The sequence below is a fragment of the Typopeltis vanoorti genome, chromosome 16 (genome assembly GCF_054136105.1).
Source record: "Typopeltis vanoorti isolate ZY-2024b chromosome 16, IOZ_Tvanoo_1.0, whole genome shotgun sequence".
NCBI lineage: Eukaryota > Metazoa > Arthropoda > Arachnida > Uropygi > Thelyphonidae > Typopeltis > Typopeltis vanoorti.
The window spans coordinates 108062805-108085987 of NC_143564.1; the positions used below are offsets into that span (position 1 = coordinate 108062805).

Consider the following 23183-nt stretch of genomic DNA (forward strand, 5'->3'; position numbering starts at 1 on the left):
TACTTAGGTTCAACAGTGGAAGAAGATGGAGGAGCTGAGAAGGAAGTGTGATGCAGGATACAAGCGGATTGGAGGAACTGGAGGGAGATGGCTGGAGTATTATGCGATAAGAGGGTGCCGATCAATCTGAAAGGCAAAATTTATAGGACAAGGCCAGCTATGACATATGCTATAGAAACTGTGGCCCTGAGGAAAAATAACATCAGCAGGATGGAAGTAGCAGAGATGAGAATGCTTAGGTGGATGTGTGGTGTGACCAGAAAGGATCGTCTGAGAAATAACTATGTCAGGGGAACAGTGAAAGTTATGAACGTAGGAGCGAAAATACAGGAGGCAAGGTTGAGATGGTTTGGTCATGTGATGAGGAGGGAGGACGAATATGTGGGAAGAAGGGTCATGCAGATGGATGTGCAAGGAAGGCGGAAGCGTGGGCGGCCAAAGAAGAAATGGAGGGAGCTGGTAGAAGAGGACTGGAAGATGAAGAACTTGGATGTGGTGACAGCCCAAGACAGGAAGGTGTGGAGGAGACTCATTACAAACAGTGACTCCACTTAAGTGGGAAAAGCTACAGAAGAAGAAGAAGAAGAAGACTTTCAAATTTAATAAGAATAGCAAAAACAATGCCATCAAAGACGAAAATGGAAAATTACTCATAGAATCTGTGGATATATTAATGGAATGGAAGAATTATCTTGAAAATCTCTATAATGGTGACGAACTAGATGTCGATATTAGCATAGAAAATCAAAACGAAGATAACCTAGGATCCCCAGTAATGCGAGAAGAATTTGATAAAGCACTATCCAAAATGAATAAGGGAAAAAGTCCAGGTGTAGACAATATTCCTATAGAACTACTACAAAACTAGGTGAGACAAAAATCGTACTCTATTAATTAATAGCCCAAATCTATGACAGAGCAGAAATACCAAAGGAGTTCATGAAATCAACTATAATATCAAAAAAGAATAATGCTAATATTTAATCGCACATGTTAGCAAAATTCTACTAAAAATTATTCAAAATAGATTGTCTACTGGATGAAGACCAGTTTGGATTCAGAAAGAATAAAGGAACAAGAGAGGCAATACTCTGTTTAAGAACAATAGAGAGAAGAATAGATCTTAGTAAAACACTTACATTTGCTTCCTTGATTTAAAGAAAGCATTTGATAAAGTAAACCAGCAAATACTCTTAAATTGTCTAAATAATATCAGCATAGACTTGAGGGATAGAAAAATAATTTATCAAATTTATAAAAATCAAAATGGACTGATTAAAATCTATGATAAGGAGAAAATAATAAATATAAGGAGTGGGGTAAGACAAGGATGTATACTTTCACCACTTTTATTTAATTTATATATTGAAAATGCCATTCAGGAAACTAAAGATAAAATAAATAGCAGCATAAAGATAAATGGTGAGCAAGTCATGTGCATGACATTTGCTGATGACAGCCCCTTGCAGCAGAAAATAGAAAAATGTTAAAAACTATACTAGAATTACTTAATAATAGCCTCAAAAAATATAAAATGAAAATCAACACAGATAAGACTAAAATCCTTGTTACAGGCAAAACTTCTATCAATATAGAACATATAGACATCAATGGTAAACAAATAAATCAAATAAAATGCCATCTTCTGTTATTAGGAAGCCTAATAACAGAAGATGGCAGAACAAAAGAAGACATAAGATTCAAGAATAAACACTGCAAAAGCCCAATTCTCTAAGATGAAAAACATTTTAACAGGAAACCTAAACCTACAATTGAAAAAAAAATTAATAAAGACATTGATATGGAGCATTGTACTGTATGGATGTGAAACCTGGATTCTAGGCAGAGAAGACATAAGAAGATTGGAGGCTTTCGAAATGTAGTGCTGCTGTCGCATGAACAGAAAAAAAATCAAATTAACAAGTCCTGAGAAAGAGAGAGAGAGAGAGATAAGTGAAACAAGAAGTCTAATTAGATCAATCAAAATTAGAAGGGATAGGTGGTATGGACATATATTTCAGCATGATGGACTTGTGAAAAGAATAACTGAAGGCAAAATGGCTGGGAAAAGAAGAAGTGTCAGACCAAGGAAACGCTTTGTTGACCAAGTCAAAGAATTTCTTCTTAATCTCCTGGTAGCTCCTCAGGCCCAAGCATGGGCCTGAGGAGCTACCAGGAGATTAAGAAGAAAGCCAATGACAGGACAGAATGAAGGAAATTTCTGCTGAGCCACCAGTCCCAAGACTGATGCAACTGATTGAGAGAGAAGCCCATCTCTGAGAACTTGTATCCGAAACTTTGTTTTTCTTATTCAGAATAAAAAAATCACTGCACTTTGAATTTATTGCCCTACTAGGTGAAGTGCACCTTGTAGCTCTGTATTTGGTCTAATTTATGAATAATAATAATACTGAGAATGGTTTTAAGGGAGAATATCTAATTGTTTGTTGATGATGCTAAACTGGGAAGGGCAACAGTTAATAAAAGTGATGTAGATATCCTGCAGGATGATTTAAAGAGATTAGCAGATTGGGAAGGATAATGGCTACCAGTTCAGTTCAGGCAAAGTGAGATGAAAATACAAGCTGTATATTACATAGACTGAACTGGATTGCAGAAAATGGATGAGAATTTGGGTGATGATGTATAGGGAATTGAAGTTCATAGAATATATTGAAAAAGTGAGCAAGAACTCAAAGGATCACTTTGATGTTAAGAAATACATTGGCAGGTTGGGATAAGGAAGTTATTATCTTAATAACTTCCTTAATAAGGAAGGTGGTATCTTAACCTTATTTCTAAAGTTAAGATACCACCACATCTGAATTAACTGCATACAGACTTTGTGTTTTGAGGATAGGAAGTAGTGATGAGGATCCAGAATTTAGTGACTGAGATGGTGATAGGTCTAATGAATAGCTCTTATGAAATTAAATTAAATTTGGGCTGGGGGGGGGTTCAAAACGTGACTGATAGACAGTAAAGAGAATATATAATAGAAACATATGATACTGAAAACATTTTCAAATATACATGATAGGGAGGGAGAGAGCATGATGACTAAATTTTTTTGTTTGAAGAGTGGTGAATGAGTGGAATCGATGGGCAAGGTGGTCATAAGTGCTTTGTCAGTGAATGTGTTTAAGAAGATGTGATCCACAATAGCCAACCTCTGGATGGAGATGACACTTGACAGGACAAATTTCTCGACAGAATGAGATTTCTCTTTTTTGAGATTACTCTCTAACCTCCTATCTCCTGGCATAAACATATCAAAAATATTGCTTCTCAAGCATCCAAAAAAAATGTTTTCTTTTTTGCTTAAGGCATTTAGTTTCTGCTGTCTGCATTGGCTACACGTATTTTCCCAGACACTATTCATTAGAATTGGTTGGCATCAATAATTCCCTCATTGGCTTCTAAATCTGTTAAAACACTGCAGGAGCTATTCAGTATCCCCTCAATGTTCTTCCTTATGTACAGGGTGTTTCAAAAGGAGTATACAACTTTGAATGACAATAGAAGATAAATAGTGATAGGATGAACCATTTTTATTACCATGAAAATGTAGCATAATACTTGAAGTTTCAATACAGACAGTTAAGGTTCAATATGACTCCTCCAGTAATTCTACAGACTTCCCATCTGTAATCAATTTCAGAGCAATATCTTCCGTAACTTCATCAGTGGTGGCAGTAATTCTGGAATGCAGCTTATCCAAATTGACTGGTAATGGTGGTACAAATACTTGATCTTTCACAAAGTCCCCACAAGAAAAATTCAAATGGTGTAAGGTCAAGGGAAGCATGATGGCCATGCTACAGGCACCCCTCTATCAATCCATCTGCCTGGAAAACTGGTGTCGAGGTAAATTTGTAGGGCCTTAAATGTAGATGACCTCACATTTGTCAGGTAATAAGTAGGTGCTCTGTTTTGCTGGAAATGTAAGCATCCATCATGGTCATTGTCATTTAATTGTGGTATTAGGTACCCTTGTAACATGTCCAGATACAAACCACCAGTAACGGTAGACTCTGAAAAAAAGAAGGGCCCATACACTTTCTTCTTGCTTATACCGCAAAAAAATGTTAGCCTTTGGGGTGCCACGAACATGTTCTACGATGGTGTGTGGATTTTTGCTTCCCCAAATTCTGCAGTTGTGAGTGTGTACTTGCCCACTTATGTGAAAAGTGCACTTGCCACTGAAAACGATCATATCCAAAAAGTCCTCATTTTGTTCTATCCTGCTGATTATTTTGCATATCTTCTTATCATCTTACTTCAAATGTTGTAGAAAGGTAAATTTGTATGGCATTAAATGTAGATGCTGTCATAAAACACACCACACAGTCACATGTAGAATTCCAATTTGACAAGATGCCTGTCTGGTTGACTTCCAGGGCTTCTCTGAAAACCTTGCTGTTCTTGGATGACGCACAGAACAGCCTGTTTCCACAAAATTCTTGTGCCAGTTGTAGATCATGCACCTACTAGGAGGTTCTTTGTCGTATTGCATGCAGAGATTCCTCTGAACTTGTGTTGCAGACTTCATTTTCTCAAACTAAAACACACATGCTCACTCTGCACCATTGAAAGTTGCCATTTTCAAATGGTGTGATGTATCACACCATCGTGTCATTTGGTAATAAAGTTGCATGACTATAAATTGATGTATTTCACTACATTATGATGCTCACTTAACTTTTGTATGTCTTCCAAGTTATTCTCTGTTCTGCTGCAAAGTTGTATACACCCTTTTGAAATACCATGTATTTCCTAAAGAGTATACAATGTATGAATCTTCAGCATAACAAGTTTCTACTACTGTAGAAACTTGTTATGCTGAAGATCCTTTCTGTCCATCTCCTGTACAGAGTACTATAGGTTGAACAGCCCCTTGTAAATAGCATTACCATAAAATTTTTATTTTATTTTTTAATAAAAATTTTCATGAAGTCTTAAATACATGTATAAATAATGTTTAAGTTTATTTCACAACTTATGCATCACATGTATTTTTAGGTTGCTGCAAGATGTTACTAATGCAACTCCAGGCATCTGTGATAATTGTAAGTATCATTTGATTTGAGTAATAGAGTTCAGTTGTTTTTTTTTTGAAAAACATGATGCAGTTTACTGCTTTCAGTTAGTATCATTATTTGTTTTAATATACACATTTTAAAAATGTAACCCATGGCATCAAACTGTAGTGAAGTTAACTAAGTAAAGTGTGGTTTTGCCAAATTCTATGTGGTAGATATCTTTCATCACCTGGGAATACCACCACTGCTTTTCTTGGAGGTATGAAGTGGCTTCTGCCATGTTTCATCTCCAGAATAGGGCCTCCAAGCTTCTGTTACCCCCCCCCCCCTAATTCTTTCCATGTGCAGTGTGGGAATGGCATTGTTGGGCATGCTTAAACACACCTTTATCATCATTCAACTAGGGAGCCAGTTTCTGCTCCATTTGAAGATACAGTAGTAAAACAGCTTTCTGCAGATTGACCAACAGATAGTGCACAGGACCAAACCCTAAAGTAATATGTTTGTTGCATGCTTCCCAATCAGCTGGAGAACAATTCTGCTGCTGCTTATTCTGCTAGGTTGTGCCCAGAAGGAAACCGAGTTAGTGGTATGTAGGGGTAACTGTCCAAGGTCGCACTTGGACTGGAGTCTGGGCACTCCTTGTGTGTATGTTATGTACACAAGTCCCTCATCCCCAGCTGCATGCCCCCTGCTCTTTATGTTTCCTGAATCACCAACTCTAACATGAAAGACAATCATACAAATACTAGTGTATTAAACTGCAGATATAAAAAATTCTCTTAAAAAGAAAAAAAAAATTGAAAAATATGAAATATATGGGTTGCTTAAGAGTCAAGGCTGTATAACTGAGAGGAGGAGACCTCCACATAGCCTTTAAAGGAATGCAGAGAACCAACCAGGGCTTCTGAGCTAATGTCTAATCCTCACATTCTTATGGTGCACCCTGTTATCTACCTGGATACTGAATGAACAAGGATGGGCTGGCAATTTGGAATTTAGCCAACCAAATTGTATTCTTATTGGCTTAAACCATAAAAAATGATCATACAACATGACAGAATTATGCTAGCTGGAGCTTCGCCCGATTAAACAAGGCAATAAATACAAACTGTTATATTCAGACAATAACAATCAGGGAAAAGGAGTAGCTATAGTATTCAACACTAAATACGAGGATAATCTTCTTGAATTGCAGGCAATATCAAGTAGAGTGATGTGGGCAAATATCAAAATGGGGAACCGGACAGTGAGACTTATTTGTGGATAGATACCAATGGTCCCACAGAAGGTTCTGCTAAGGTAGAAGTGGAGGAATTTTTTGAGACTTTAGAGAAAGCAACTGACACAATGAAAAAGGAAAAGTTGGCCCTTGTTGGGGATCCAAACAGTAGAGTAGGAAACGACATACAGAAATATTTTAGGAAAAATTGGAGAAAAGAGCAAAGCGATACTAATGGCAAATCTTGTCAGATTTCTGCTCAGGAAATGGACTGGTTATTATTAACACAAAGTTCCAACATAAAAATGTACATAAATTCACATGGAGAGAAGAGGCAAGGAATAAGAAAAGTCTCATTGACTATGTTATTGTTGATAGTAATGTTTTCTCACTTGTGCAGGACACTAGAGAGTACAGCAGATTTGAAATTGGAAGTGATCACCATTTAGTCTTGAGCAGGATAAAATTGAATTTCATATTAAAAATAAGAACATGTAAGAAAGCAAATAAAAGTTGAGCAGCTCTCAGATCTGAACCATAGGCTAAAATACACAAACATTATTCAAGAAAAAATGAAAGTTTCAGAACCGGAACCAAACCTTGGTTATTCAGTGGCAAGCCCTGAAGAAAACATTGATTGATTCAGCCAGAGAGGCATGTGGTGAGGCTGTTCTACCTATGTTGACTGTACATACTCTCTTACTCCACTGGTATCTATCCCAAAGCCTGGAAATTGGCCTATATTCAACCCATTCCTAAGAAGGGCAACAAATCACTGCCATCTAACTAGCCTATCTCACTCGCCTCGGTCCTATCTAAAGTGATGGAGAAAACCATCAATTCTCAACTTCTACACTACCTTGAAGGCACCCAGATATTAAGCAACCACCAGTACAGAATCCATTGCTGCCGATAAACAGGAGATCTACCATATATCACCTATCTCTGGACAAATGGCATGGAGAAATTTGGTGAATCCCAAGATATTACTTGATATCTCTAAAGCCTTTGACCGGGTCTGGCACAAAGGCTTACTAAGCAAACTCCTATCATTTAGAGTGTCTCAGGATTTCTGCAGATGGATTGCCAGCTTTCTTTCTGGATGCACACTATGTATGATGGTAGACAGCTCCCTATCCTCTCACCATCCAACTAATGTTGGGGGTTCCACAAGGTTTAGTTCTCTCACCAACGCTCTTCCTTCTGTATATCATGACCTACTTAAGTTACCCTCCAACCCAATACACAGTTTTGCAGATGACAGCACATTGCACTCTTCCATTTCATTTGAGAAACCTTACTCTACACAACTCACTTCAATCTACAGGCCATCAACCACCACTGCCCTCAATTCTGACCTCCAAGCCATCCTTCAATGGGGCTCAGATAACCTTGTCAGCTTCAATGCTAATAAAACCCAGTTCTGTCTTATTTCTTACAAAAAAGAATCATTTTTCCCCATTATTATTTTTGATAACACTCATATTTCCAGACAACATGAGATTTCTCTTCTTGGAATTACCCTGACATCAGGCCTCTCCTGGCATAAACACATCACAATCATTGCATCCTCAGCTTTCAGATAACTGGGATTTCTCTTTCACTCAAGACATTACTTCACCACTAAACAGCTGTTAACCTTATACAAGTCACAAATCCATCCAGCTATGTGAGAGCGAATACTGTTCTCACATTTGTAGTGGGACTTCTAAAAGCTTTCTCAAAATGCTTGACTCAATACAGAGGAGAGCAATTAGGTTGATAAATGACCCATCTCTTACCAACTCACTCTCCTCACTTTCACATACACGTTTGGTCTCTGCAATTTAAGTATTCTACAAATATTTCCATGGCAAATGTTCATCCAAAATAGCATCGATAATTCCCCCCACTCAGTACTAAGCCCATTGGAACATATACAGCTGCTGCCCAAAATCATTTCACAGTACACCTTCAAACCCACAGAACAAGTTTCTTTTCCTCCTCCTTCATCCCTGCAGAACAGTCTTCCCACTGATGTATTTCCCAAGAACTACGATATACAGACTTTTAAATCAAATGTAAACAAGTTTCTCCTTTCCCAACCCACTACCCATATATGGTACTAATGTACTATAGGTTGATCATCCAACCTCTCGTGTATGGGCTCAACATTTAAAAAAAAAAAAAAGGTCTGAAGAAAGCATTCATTGATTCAGCCAGAGAGGCATGTAGTGAGGGTGTCTGCAAGGATAGAAAAATCAGAACTCCATGGTGGACATAGGAAGTTAAAGAGGCAGTGAAGGAAAAGAAAAAAACATATCAAAAGTTCCTGGCTAATAAGTCAGCTTGTGCTCTTAGAGAATACAGAGACAAATGTAAGAAAGCTAAATACTGTGTAGAACTAGCTAAACAAAAGTCAAGGGAAGACTTTGGTAAGAACTTAGAAAATAAATATCAAGAAATTCTAGCAAGATATTCTGGAGGTTGTTGAAGAAGCTCAGAATAGGAGGAAAGAGTGCTGTAAAAGGAATTAAAGATGATAAAGGTGACATGAAAACTGGAGAAAAAAGGTATCCTTGATGTATGGAGTAATTACTTCGAAAAATTGCTAAATGAAACAATCAGTAACAGCACAGTGGTAAAAAACACTGACCAGGCATGCCATCAGGAATACATTATTATTATTATTACTCAGGACCCCATGGAGTCAACGACTCATCTAGGAGGTCCTTTTATCAAATACACAGCTCTATGCTTTAAACACACTCAAATTCTCTGCAGACACCACACTCTCAGGTAAGGCATTCCAATCATTCACAACTCTGCATGAAAAAAGTATAAAGAGGATGTGCTTCTCACACCCTCCTTATACAGCTTCCAGGGATGACCTCTGTTGATACCTATCAGATAGCCAGTCTCCATTCTAATGCAACAATCTAATATTCAACCCCATCCAATCCAGTTTGACTGTCAACTTATCATATGGTTATCTATCAAAAGCCTTTGCAAAATCTAAGTATATTACTGTGTATATTTCTCCTCTGTCCATGGAAGCAGTCACCTTATTGTAATAAGTATGAATTGTAATACATATCCATACTTGAAGTAGAAAAAGCCATCAAAAGCCTGAAAGGTTGAAAGGCAGCTGGAGTAGGTGATATTCGACCAGAAATGCTCAAGTATGGAGGTATAAAAGTCTTACACCGGCTGCACTGCACAGTTCAGAAGGCCTGGACAGAGGGACAAATTCCAGATGATTGGAGTAGAGCTCTCATAGTACCCATTTATAAAAAGGGAAATAAAACTGAATGTGAGAATTACAGAGCTTTTTCACTTCTGAGTGTTCCTGGTAAGATTTATGCAAGTATACTTGAGAAATGGTTGAGAAGGATTGTGGAAGGGAAGCTTGGTGAAAAACAAGCTGGATTCAGGTCAAATAGAGGCTGTCAGGATCAGATTTTCACTTTATGACAAATAGTTGAGAAGTCATGGGAATATAACAATGATCTGTATTTAAGTTTTGTTGATCTGGAAAAAGCATATGACAAGGTGCCAATAGAGAAGCTATTCAAAAACAATAGTTGTATGGTGTCATTATATCAAGCAATACTTAGTGTTTATTTGAGTTGTAAGTCAGCAGTTAGAATTAAAGGAAGTATAGGAAGATGGTCTGACATTAAACCTTGTGTCAGACAAGGATGTACATTATCCCCTCTTTTATTCATTATCTATATCATAGGTAGCCAACAGCAGGCCCGTAACGTCATTTTGTGCGACCCGCGGCAGGATAAAAACTATATTAAATTATATGTATTCTCAATTTAGCTATTGGTTTCGACCGCAGATTTTCTGATTGATATAATAGTTATATTCATTATTTCTGATGAAGGAAACAATTTATATTCTCAACATGGACTCAAAATTGCTTTAAAAAGATTACTCAATTTATAAAATCTACTGCTTCTCTGTGCGAATTGTAGTAGTGGGAGTGGTAGATTTCTATGCGCTCCAGAGTAACGCATCATTGAAAGTCACTTACTCTGCTCTGGTTGCAGAAATATGTAATTAAATTTAATTTAACAACTTATATTTAAATTAATCAATTATTTTATATTGTTCTCCCAGTAGTAAAATTATTTAACAAATACAGTATTTCAATACATATAAACTATTGCCTTGAAAAAATGCAGAGTTCATTTTTATTTAAGTTCTGTCTAAAAGTGTGTGGCCCGTGAGGCTACCACTCATCATATAGTGGCCCTTGTATAGAATGAAGTTGGCCACACCTGATCTATATGGATCACATTATGAAGGAAAGCAATGTTAAACCTGATATCAAAATTGGAGATGTTAATCTGAGCTGTTTACTTTATGCAGATGATGTTATACTTTTTTAAATAAATCTAGTACAAGTCGCAAGATTCCGTGACTAAATTGAATAACTGTTGTAATAAATTTGGTATGAAAATTAGCAATAACAAGACAAAAACAATGAAAATAGGCAGAAACGTTGAAAATATCAAATCAAGAACAAGATAATTTTATATGGAATAAGAGAGAAATTAGTCAAAACGCTAAATTAGCTGTGTACAAGACAGTGTTCAAAACAATTTTAGCTTAAGGATATGACAACTGGTTTAGAAATAAACCATTTGACCAAAGACACTAGAGACTACAGTTATGAGAGTCCTGAGAAAGATTAGCAATGTGAACAGATGGCATCAATTGCAATATGATGTTAAAAACAAGGATATTAGGAAAGAACTTGACATTGTTATCTTCCAGGAATATGTTAGCAGAGCTATCTCAAGGTATGGTCATTTAAACAGAATAGGAGAGGAAAGATTAGTGAAATTTGGTCTTCCTCTGGGTCTTGTTCCTGCCAAAGAACAAGACCCAGAGAAAGACCAAAATATATGTGGATTGATACAGTAAAAAGTGCCTTAAAGGACAAAAATATAAGATCTGATAATGTCTCTCATCTCCTCTACCTCCTTCAAAATTTCTCCATTAATTGTATACTCTGCATCCCAACTGTGCCTACAAGACCTTGCACTATGCAACATTAAACTAATAGCTCCACTCACATAGTCTATTCAGATCCTCCTGCAGGGCCACAGCATCTGCTCTACTTCTCGTAGCTCTTCCCAACTTTGGATTGACAAACAGCTGCACATCTCCATATAAGCCAATCCCAATGTCATTAACTTACAAGTTAAACAATAATTGTCCCTGTGGCACTCCACCAGTGACTTTCCTCTTTTGGGATACCACTCTTCCATACACAGCCAGCTGATACCTGTCTGACAGCCATTCAGCTATCCAACTCACTAGTCTTATCTAATCCCATCTGTTTCAGTTTAGTTACTAGCTTGTCATGTGGCAGTTTGCCAAAGACCATTGAAAAATCCAAGTATACCATTATATGTACATCTCCTTTGAGTGAATTTGCTACCTTGTTGTAATACGTAAGCAGATTGCTGAAACACAACTTTCCCTAACATACCCATGCTGACCATCATAAAGAATACTGCTATTATCAACCCACTTCTGAATCATAGTCCTCACCAACTTCTATACACCTTAACAACAACAAACACAGGCATACAAATTGGCCTATAATTTGTAGCCTCAGTCTTATCCCCCCCATCCCCACTTTTGTGAAATGGAGCAATTTTTCCCACCTTCCATTCCTTTGAAATTCGTCCTGTTGCAAGACCCATGTTAAACAAGTTTGCCAAAGGTGCCATTAATTGCAAGAGCATTCACTCAAGACATGTGGTGATATACTGTCAAGTACTATTGCCTTATAAACTTGATGTTAATAATATATACTTTCTGCTCATTCACCATCAGTCACTTCTCCACCATATCCTCTACACCCCAGCTTCTCATGAGGATGAAATACCCTGATAAACTAATCATTGAATACTTCAAATATATCCTCTGCATTGATTACAAATCTGCCAGTGCCATCAACTGGCATTATCCTCTCATAGTCATTTATTCTTCTCTTATCACATATTGAAAGAACTCACTAGGATTTTTCTTAGCTTGATTGATTAATTTCTTCTCATATTGCACTTTTCTGTCTTTACCAATCAAGTCACCTTCCTGGCCTGCTCTTTGTACTCTCACACAAAGCCTCCAGAGGGTCTTCTTCTTCCAGATTTCATGCTTAATCTCTTAACCTTTTTATCTTTGGAATACATTCAGACATTGCTGCTGCTGTTAAATAGCCCTTGATCAATGCCTAAGCAGAGGCTGTCTCCTTCCCACTCAACTCCTCTTTCTGTGCTATAACTCCTGATTGTCTCTGAAGCTTTTCATAATCACAATCCTTGTACCTTCACATATACTCCTTCTTTATAGAAGTTCTCATATAACTGGCTGCATCCTAGGTGTTCACTTCATGATCACCCACTGGGAGAAGGTTAGACACTCCATTCACAATCATAACCGCTGATGATATAACCAGATCTAAGATCTCTTAACCTCGTATGCCCTCCATTACATATTGCCTAAGATTGTTGTCCCTTAAGAACACAAGAAATTCATTCTCATTCATGACGTTTTCTCGTCAATACCTCCATAATTGAAATCACCCATAATGTGATCACCCTTCGCTTGCTCACTAAGCCAAGTTGCATGTACATTTTTTCGTCTCCACCTTCTACATTTCCTGGTCTGTAGCAACACCCCACCAAATATTTCATTCTATCAACCTCCACACCATACAGCTTCAAAACTACTGATACTTTTTTCCCTTTATATGGACACAATTCCCTTGCTATCATCATCAGCAGCACTTCTCTCCCTTCTTGCCTTTACTATCTTCATGAAAAACATCATATCTCTCCATTTCTATTCCTGTCAAGATGTCATTCTCATCCAGCCATGTTTCACTTGGCACACAAACTCAATCAGTGCAAATTCCAGATACTCCTGGCATTTGCAAATAAGCATAACAATTCATTTCTTGGTCTATAACCAGTCCTACTCATGTTTCCCCCCATATGTGACTTCTTACTTGCTCCTGTCTCACTTTCTGCTCCCATATAACGCTACCCCATAAGTATTCCATGGCATTCCATTTCTATGCTGACTATCCACATACATGCTCCCATGTACAACCACATCAGTCTCATCTGTCTACTCTTCTGCTCATTCACATAATCTCTGACTTTCACTGATATCTTGTTTGCATCACTCACTACACTTCTTTCAAGCAGCAACCTTTCCAAATGACTCACTCCAAAAGCATTCAGATGTAGCCCATTTCTCATTGTGTTTATCAGGTTCTTTTCTTTAATGCAATAGTGCAAAAAATACGAATGATTAAGTGTTTTAGAAAATAATAAATTATGCATTATAACATTATGTTTACATATAATATACTTTTTTGACCTGAACAAATGTGAAGGGCGCCTCACTAAATTGAAGGATTAATTGTTAGAAATAAATATCCTAATTTAGATCTTACAGTTCTAGTTTGACAGTAACTTTTAATGTCTTTATAATTAATAAGACAAAAAAGCTTACTTGTTTGCTCAAAGTGTGTGAATTTTCATTTTTAAGGAAAGTGCTTTAACTCATATTGGTCACTTACTGCTATCACTTCACAACTTAAACAGAAATGGGAATTATAGTGCATGGTGAATAAAGGCTCTCACATAGAAGGAAAATATGTTAAAAGCTGTGATGCATAAATGGAATTTAAAAAAGGGAATAAATTGAGAATGACTTCTTTATGTTACTACAGAAGAAACCAATGGTTAGAGCTTCAAGTTTTTTTTTTTTGCATGATTGTTTGCTCAAATTGTTTAATGAGTTTTAGATTGAATTTGGAATTAATAGAGAACAGTTGACTATTTCAATTTCAGAAGAAAAAAGTTTTTCTCACTTTTGTTTCAGATTTGGAGGTTGCAGTTATCAGTTTAAAAAAAAAAAAATCAGATAGTGTTCAATTTTACATTCCTTAATAAAGATTAAGAAATATGTAGTTGTTTACTGAAGTTTCTTTTCTGCAAGATGTTTTTCTACAGCAGGAAATTATTATACCATATACCACTAAATTCGCTATAAGAACTTTTGCCATTGCTCTAATTCACAGTCAATCTCATTTGGTTTAATACATGTGGCATTTCTATAAGAATATATAGTTTTATCAATCTCCCTTAGTTTGCTCATTAGTAATTCCATTATAGATCATCATGTCTTTGCTCATTTAGTGATTGCAGTTGAAGAAAGAAAGATACTTGATTTATTTTGCTTTCGAGCAATAAAATAATCTTTTGTATTAAAATTGGAAGCATGGTTTGGGCACTCAGTTTAGTGTTTTGAAGGTGCTTGTGTTAATATAGAAACTAATTCTAATGAATTATATTTGAGTGGTATGAGGACTCAATTTTGGAAGTATTTTCAAATAAGAAAAATTATCATACTGCCTACAGTATATTTCCAGGATGAAATTTGTGTGTTTCATTTATTATTATTATTATTTGACACCTCCAGGGAGTTCACGGACTCATCGAGGGAGGGCACCTTCTCTACAACTCTGTCTCCACTATTCAATCACCAACTGACCACAACTACACCGCCATCTACCACCAACCACCATTGGTATTTACACAAACAATTACAAACATCCATGCCACAGCAGGATTTGAACCCACAGCCTTTTGGCTGGAGAGTGGATACGCTATCCACTCGGCCAACCAGGCTGGCGAATTTGAAGAATTTCAGCCTAGAAATTAATAACTCACTTGTAGAATTTGTTAAATATATATATCATCATCATCATCATCATCAAATTCCTGCCATGTACCCTCAAGGGGTGTACAGGATATGACAGTACTACATGAAAAAATTACATCATTACTAACTTCCTATCTACAATTTTCCTCCAAATCAGTCTGTTACTTGTCAAGACTCCAACATTATCAGATCTTATATTTCTATCGTCTAAGGCACTTTGTACCGTATCAATCCACCTATATCTTGGTCTTCCTCTGGGTCGTTTTCCTGCCAACCTGGCAGAGAACACTTGTTTTGCTAATCTTTCCTCTCCCATTCTATTTAAGTGACCATACCATCTGAGATTAGCTCTGCTAACGCATTTCCTAATATCCTCATTTTTAATATGATATTGCCATTGATGCCATCTGTTCACACCTCTAATCTTTCTCAGGACTCTCATATCTGCGGTCTCTAGTCTTTGGTCAAGTGTTTTACTTCTGACCCAGCTCTCAGATCCATAAGTTAAAATTGGTTTGAACACAGTCTTGTATACAGCTAATTTAGTGTGCCGACTAATTTCTTTCTTATTCCATATGAATTTATTCAATTGACTTCCCACGATACCAGCTTTGCTGATTCTGTTGTCTATTTCTATATTTAGTTTACCATCTTCAGTAAAAATTGTGCCTAAGTAGCTGAAATGTTTTACTTGTTCCACAGGTTCTCTATTCACAACACAGTTGACATTTTCAATGATTCTGCCTATTTTCATTGTCTTTGTCTTTTTATTGCTGACCTTCATACCATATCTATTACAACAGCTATTCAATTTAGTCAGAGAATCTTGCAGACTTGTAGCGGATTTATTTAGAAGTATAACATCATCCGCATAAAGCAAAGAGCTGACATTAACATCTCCAATTTTGATATCAGGTTTAATACCACATTCCTTCATAATGTGATCCATATAGATAATGAATAACAGAGGGGATAATGTACATCCTTGTCTCACACCAGATTTAACATTAAAAAATCTTCCTGTACTTCCTTCAATTCTAACTGCTGACTCACAACTCAAATAAAGACTAAGTATTGCTTGATATAATCCCCCATTGACACCATATAACTGCAGCGTATTGAATAGCTTCTCTCTTGGCACCTTGTCATATGCCTTTTCCAAATCGACAAAACTTAAATACAGATCTTTGTTATATTCCCATGCTTTCTCAACTATTTGTCGTAAAGTGAAGATCTGATCCTGACAGCCTCTATTTGGCCTGAATCCAGCTTGTTCTTCACCAAGCTTTTCTTCCACAATTCTTCTCAACCGTTTCTCAAGTATACTTGCATAGATCTTGCCAGGAACACTCAGTAGGGAAATACCTCTGTAATTCTCACATTCAGTTTTATTTCCCTTTTTATATATGGGTACTATGAGAGCTCTACTCCAATCATCGGGAATTCGTCCCTCTGTCCAGGCTTTCTGAACTATGCAGTGCAGCCACTGTAAGACTCTTATACCACCATACTTCAGCATTTCTGGTCGAATATCATCTACTCCTGCTGCCTTTCCACATTTCAAGCCTTTGATGGCTTTTTCTACTTCAAGTATGGATATGTATTCCTGACTGCATGGCTGGTCAGTGTTTTTTATCACTGTGCTGTCATCACTGCTTGTTTCATTTAGCAGTTTTTCAAAGTAATTACTCCATACTTCAAGGATATCTTTTTCTCCTGTTTTCATTTCACCTTTACATCTCTAATTCCTTTTACATCACTCTTTCCTCCATTCCTAAGCTTCTTCAACAACCTCCAGAATATTTTGCCACCTTCTTGATATTTATTTTCTATATTCTTGCCAAAGTCCTCCCATGACTTTTGTTTAGCTAGTTTTACACACTGTTTAGCTTTCTTACATTTGTCTCTGTATTCTGTAAGAGTAAAAGCTGACTTATTTGCCAGGAACTTTTGATATACTTTCTTCTTTTCCTTCACTGCCTCTTTAACTTCCTGTGTCCACCACGGAGTTCTGATTATTTTATCCTTGCACACAACCTCACCACATGCCTCTCTGGCAGAATCAATCAATGTTTCCTTCAGAGTTTGCCACTGAATCTCCAAGGTTTGATTCCTGTTCTCAAACTCTTTCATTTTCTTTTCAATAATATTTCTGTATTTTAGTCTACAGTTCACATCTGAGAGCTGCTCAACTTTTATTCGCTTTAAAACTTTCTTACATGTTATTCTTTTCAATATGAAATTCAATTTTATCCTGCTCAAGACTAAATAGTGATCACTTCCAATTTCAAATCCTCTGTACACTCTGGTGTCCTGCACCAGGGAGAAAACATCACTATCAACAATAACATAGTCAATGAGACTTTTCTTATTCCTAGCCTCTTCTCTCCATGTGAATTTGTGCACATTTTTATGTTGGAACATGGTGTTAGTAATAACCAGTCCATGTCCTGAGCAGAAATCCAACAGATATTTGCCATTATTATTAGCTTTGCTCTTTTCTCCAATTTTCCCAAAATATTTTTGTATGTCTCACAATCATTTCCTACTCTGCTATTTAGATCCCCAAGAAGGACCAACTTTTCCTTTTTCATTGTGTCAGTTGCTTTTTCTAAAGCCTCAAAAAATTCCTCCACTTCTACCTTAGTAGTACCTTCTGTGGGACCATAGGCACAAATAAGTCTCATTGTCCAGTTCCCCATTCTCATATTTGCCCACATTACTCTACTTGAGACTGACTGCCATTCAAGAAGATTAGCCTCGTATTTTGTGTTGAATACTATGGCTACTCCTTCTTTTCCTTGATTGTCATTGCCTGAATATAACATTTTGTATTTATTGCTCAGAAAGATCTCACCAGTTTTGGTCTTTTTTGTTTCAGTCACCCCTAATATGTCGATCTGGTACTTATCTAATTCCTCAGCTAGTTCCATTTCTTTGCCATTCAGGCTTCTTACGTTGATAGTACCGATCTTTAACTCTGGTGATGTTGAGTTGGGGTTTGTTTTCAGATTTGTTCCAGTAGCTGACTTTTCGCTGTTCGCCCTGGTTCCCTGGCGAAAACAACGGGGGCCTTGTTTAACCGGGCGACGCCCCAGCCGGCATGAAATTTTGTCATGTTGTACCATCATTTTTTATTTTGGTTTAACCAATAAGAAAACAATTTGGTCGGCTAAATCCCAAATTGCCAGCCCATCCTCGTTCGTTCAGTATCAAAGTAGATACCCAACAGGGTGCACCACGAGAAGGTGAGGATTGGACATTAGGTCAGAAGCCCTGGTCGGTTCTCCGCATTCCTTTAAAGGCTATGTGGAGGTCTCCTCTCAGTTATACAGCTTTGACCCTTAAGCACCCCTAAATATATATAAAATAGTCAACAATAAATTAGCTTGTATACAAGATTGTGTTCAAACCAATTTTAACTTACTGATCTGAGAGCTGAGTTAGAAAAAAAAAAAAAAACACTTAATCAACGACTGGAGACCTCTGATATGAGATTTCTGAGAAAGATTAGTGAAGTGAACAGATGATATCAATGGCAGTATAAAAATGAAGATATTAGGAAAAAACTCGATATTGTTAGCATTCAGGAATATGGTTAGTAGAGCTAATTTCAGGTAGTATGGTCACTTAAACAGAATGGGAGATGAAAAATAGAAAAACAAGTGTTCTTTGCGAAGTTGGCAGGAAAAAGACCCAGATTAAAACCTAGATGTAGATGGATTGATATTGTAAAAATGTGCCTTAAAGGACAAAAATATAAGATCTGATAATATTGGAATCTTGACAAATAACTGATTAATTTGGAGGAAAATTGTTGATTGAAGTTAATAATGGTGTAACATTTCTACTTAGTACTATCATAATTCTCCTAGTCAGAGTTCAGTAATCGGTGTGCTCCCAAATGTAAAACAATATTATTCTAAGAACATAATTTTGCATATGTTATGAAGATTTAAAGTTTAAAGAAAACAGAGGGGAAGTTCCCCCAGGGTACATATCAGGAATTTGATTATATATATATATATATATGTGTGGTGTGGTGTGTGTGTGTGTGTGTGTGTGTGTGTGTGTGTGTGTGTGTGTGTGTGTGTGTGTGTGTGTGTGTGTGTGTGTGTGTGTGTGAATATCAATTGAATGAACATCAATTACCAGTGATATTTACTGATATTTTTATTATGTATTATGAATTACCACTATGTCTTGGTTTTATTGACTATGAGAAAGCCTTTTATTCACTTAAAACTTGTGCAATAGTTAAAGCATTACAAAACCAACAAGAGTGAAGTAGCCATACATCAGGACCATCAAATCAGCATACACCAGTGCCACAGCAGCAATTCATTTCATTGGGAACATCTCTACTGTGGAAATACAGAGAGGTATAAGACAGAGTGACACAATATCTCCAAAATTATTGACAGCTTGCTTAAAAGAAATATTGAAACTTCTTGATTGGGAAGAGAAAGGTCTGAAGATAAATGGAAGATATTTAAGCCATTTACTTTGCAGATGACATAGTTATCTTTACTTCAACTGCACATGAATTACAGACTCATATCCGTGAACTCCAAATTGCTAGCAGAACAGCTGGCCTAAGATAAACCTAAAGAAGACCCAAGTTATGTTCAATAACTATGTCTCCAACCAGAAATAATAAAAATCAATAATGAGGAAATTAAACAAGTAGATCATTACATATACTTAGGACAACAGGTATCAGTGGTGCAATATATCATGGACAAGATTAAAAGGTGCACGATGCTTGGGTGGAAAGCATTTGGAAAATTACTTTTGATATTCAAAATCCAACTACCATTATGCCTGAAGAGAAAAGTTTTTAACCAGTGTATTCTTCCTATATTAACATATGGCTTGAAACATGGACACTAAATGCAAAGGAAATTCAGAAATTAAGAACAAGACAATTTAGTATGGAAAGAAGTATGCTTGGTATCACAAGACTGGATCACAAAAGGAATACGTGGATAAGAAACCAAACCAAAGTCTCTGACATCATAGGAAGAGTGAAACATCTGAAGTGGCAATGGGCTGGGCATATTGCTCAAAGACAAGATCAACGATGGACAAAAGAAGTACTGGATTGGATTCCACAAGAGGAAAAACAACCATGATGCCAACCTAAATCACAGTGGATTGATGATATCATCAGATTTGCAGGAGTGACGTGGGGAAAGAGAGCCATAGACAGACAGTTTTGGAGTAATCTTGGAAAGGCCTTCACCCAGCAGCGGATCGACAATGGCTGAGAATGATGATGATATACATATATACGTAGGCTGTTCAATAAGTAATAAGACTATATTTATACAGAAAACAGATTACCTTTAATCTTCATCATTTACGTGGTCTTTTTCGAAGTAACTACCGTGAGACTCGATGCATTTTGTCCCAACGTTGCATCCACTTCTTAAACACATGTGAGAGTCTGTTTTTTGAGAGTTCTTTCAAAACTGCCTCCACAGCTTTTACACATGCTTTGTTGCTTTCGAAATGGCAGCCTCTTAGTGGTTTCTTGAGCTGAGGAAATAGCCAGAAATCGCACGGTGCAAGATCAGGACTGTATGGAGGGTGTGGTAGGATATCTGTGTTGTTCTTCTGCAAAACGTCCACTACACAACTAGCAATATGTGGCCTTGCATTATCGCGGTGCAATAAGAAGCCATTCTTCAGCAATGGACGCTTACTTTTGACGTGCTTGATGATAATTGCTACTGTGTTGATCATTGTCTCTGTGATGGACGTTGAAGGTCTTCCCTCATGTTCAAGATCTTCCACATTTTGTCTTCCTTCCTTAAAAGTTTTATGCCAGCGAAAAACACTTGCCCTTGACATTGCTTCATCGTGGAAAGCTTCGCGTATCATGTTAAAAGTGTCCGATGCCAATTTTTGCAAACGCACACAAAATTTAATCACATAACACTGTTCCAAGGACGCTTCCATTTCGAAGACTGGTCGTGCCTCATAGGCGCACTGATGAGCACTTTCGTTTAGTCACATGACACTCTGGCACATCAGCCCGTATACACCATCTATCAACCTCTTTTGTTAATACAGACAGCAACATTTCTTTATTCCACAGAAATTAATATTGTGATGAGTGGTTTCGCCACAGTAAAATTAGTATTATTACTTATTGAACAGCCCACGTATATATCCACAGTTACAAGCAGGATACATAATTTCCACACATGCCTCATTTTTACATCAGGTTATAAACCAATGATCAGGAGAATAAATAAAGAGTGCAACATTAGAGATTCCCTAAGGGTTCTTTTACAGTGGTGAGGGAAAGGAAGAATGATTATGGAAAAGTAAAGTCAAATTAGTGAGTGATCAATTTGTGAGGGGTTATCCAGGCAGAGATAATACAGTTACTGATGTAAGAATAGAGGTAGTGAATTGGAGATACTCATAATATTAGAGAATATCAAAATGCAAATATGGCCATTGAATTAGATGGGATAAGCCCTATAAAATATTACAAGAAAGTGCATGAAATTTTCAGTCCACATTAGTAGGCCATTTAATTTCAGTCTCAGTACTGAGTCCTAAGAGAGCAAAAAGGACACAATAGTTCCTTTACATAATGGGAAACTCCAAAACACAAGTAGCTACAGACCAGTCAGCCATATCTCAGGTATGTAGGTTAAAGAAGTATTGGAAAAGATCAGAATTCAGAGAATGGGCAGAGTGAAATATGATATTCAATACAGAACTTTGCATGGTTTTGTTGAAGGGTACAGCCTGCCACAGCAATTTACTCGCTTGTTATATTAAAATAAATAAATAAATAAAAATTGACAGCTGATTAGGACATGACTATCCCATGATAATGCAAAGGCTTTCCATGTGGTATCATATTAATGTCAGTGTAAATTGAAGCAAATATAGATCATCTGAAGCATCTCAAGTTATGAGGCTAGTATATGATGCTGTAAGCTGGATTCATTTCAGACAAATTATGGAGACTACAACCATGTTAGAAATAATTACTTTAATTTCCCAATGTTTCGACCTTCATATTAAAGTCATCTGGAGTATATACATATCTATACAGAGACAAGCTATATTACATTTCAAACAGTATGCCAAAGAGACCGTAAAATCTCTTTGGCATACTGTTTGAAATGTAATATAGCTTGTCTCTGTATACATATGTATATATATACAGAGACAAGCTATAAATTTTTTTGAGTTCGATTTTACAGAGGTTTCCACATATATAAAATATGAATTTATGTAGTAATATATAGTAATTGTATGAATGTTAAATTTTTCTATAAAAGTGCACAAAAATAAGCTTTATTAAGTTGTATGTTAAACAAAGGAAAGAAGATTAGCGGAGAACATAATGATGACTGTGCATAAACAAATGTTCACAAGATCTTGCCAACATAAAAATATGCACCACGATATAGTGTCTCGCATGGAGCCTGCTGATGTGATGTCACTGTGCCGGTGGGTGATCCTGGCAAAAATTACATGGTTACATAGAATGAGACAAGATATTTAAGAGGGCTCTCAAATATATAGAGAACAGAGGATTTAGAAGACTCTCACTGGTCACTCTATTGCTCTCCTTCCTGAGTTTTGGAGGCTTCTGACACAGGTCCCTTTCAGTGGATGAAATTCTGGTGGTGAAGACGAGGCTGTATTTTGATGGAACTCCAGCCAGATTGCAACGACATGCTCAGAGCGTACAGCTATCCATGGGCATAGTAGAAGATATCAGCAGTTCATTTTCTGTTTCTGATGGAGAAATCTACCTAAATTTCCCGGCAACTGCAAGAGTGAAGAACTGCCAACAGTTAATGTCCTGAAAGAAAACAAATATAAATTTTGTACATAGAATGAACGGAAATTAGTTAAGTTAGCACATAAGGAATAACTGTATGTTAAATTTAGATGAGTTAACAATATAAAGGGTTAAGCAAGTGTTAAACCTTATTTCAAAGAAAGATAATAAATATCCATCAGTGTTTTTATGCAAAGCAAGTAAACACACAACGTTTACACTTTGAAACTTTAAATGTAATTTTTGCCTCCTATAAGGAGACCTAAGTCCATCAAAAGAGAAAGTTAATTGTATGTTGCACTTAATGTGTATATAACTAGTTGAGAAAGAGATTTTCTCCCTCTTACATTGTGATTTGTGG

At 36.7% G+C, this 23183-nt stretch overlaps 1 protein-coding gene across 1 annotated transcript in view; it reads left to right on the plus strand.

The window, feature by feature from the left end:
- LOC150098250 (semaphorin-2A-like) overlaps window positions 1-23183 on the plus strand; it is a 667728-nt gene that overhangs the window by 595766 nt on the left and 48779 nt on the right. The window contains exon 13 of the mRNA XM_090406288.1: window positions 5023-5069. Within this exon, the coding sequence (XP_090262414.1) occupies window positions 5023-5069 (47 nt within the window). The remainder of the gene's footprint in view (window positions 1-5022; window positions 5070-23183) is intronic.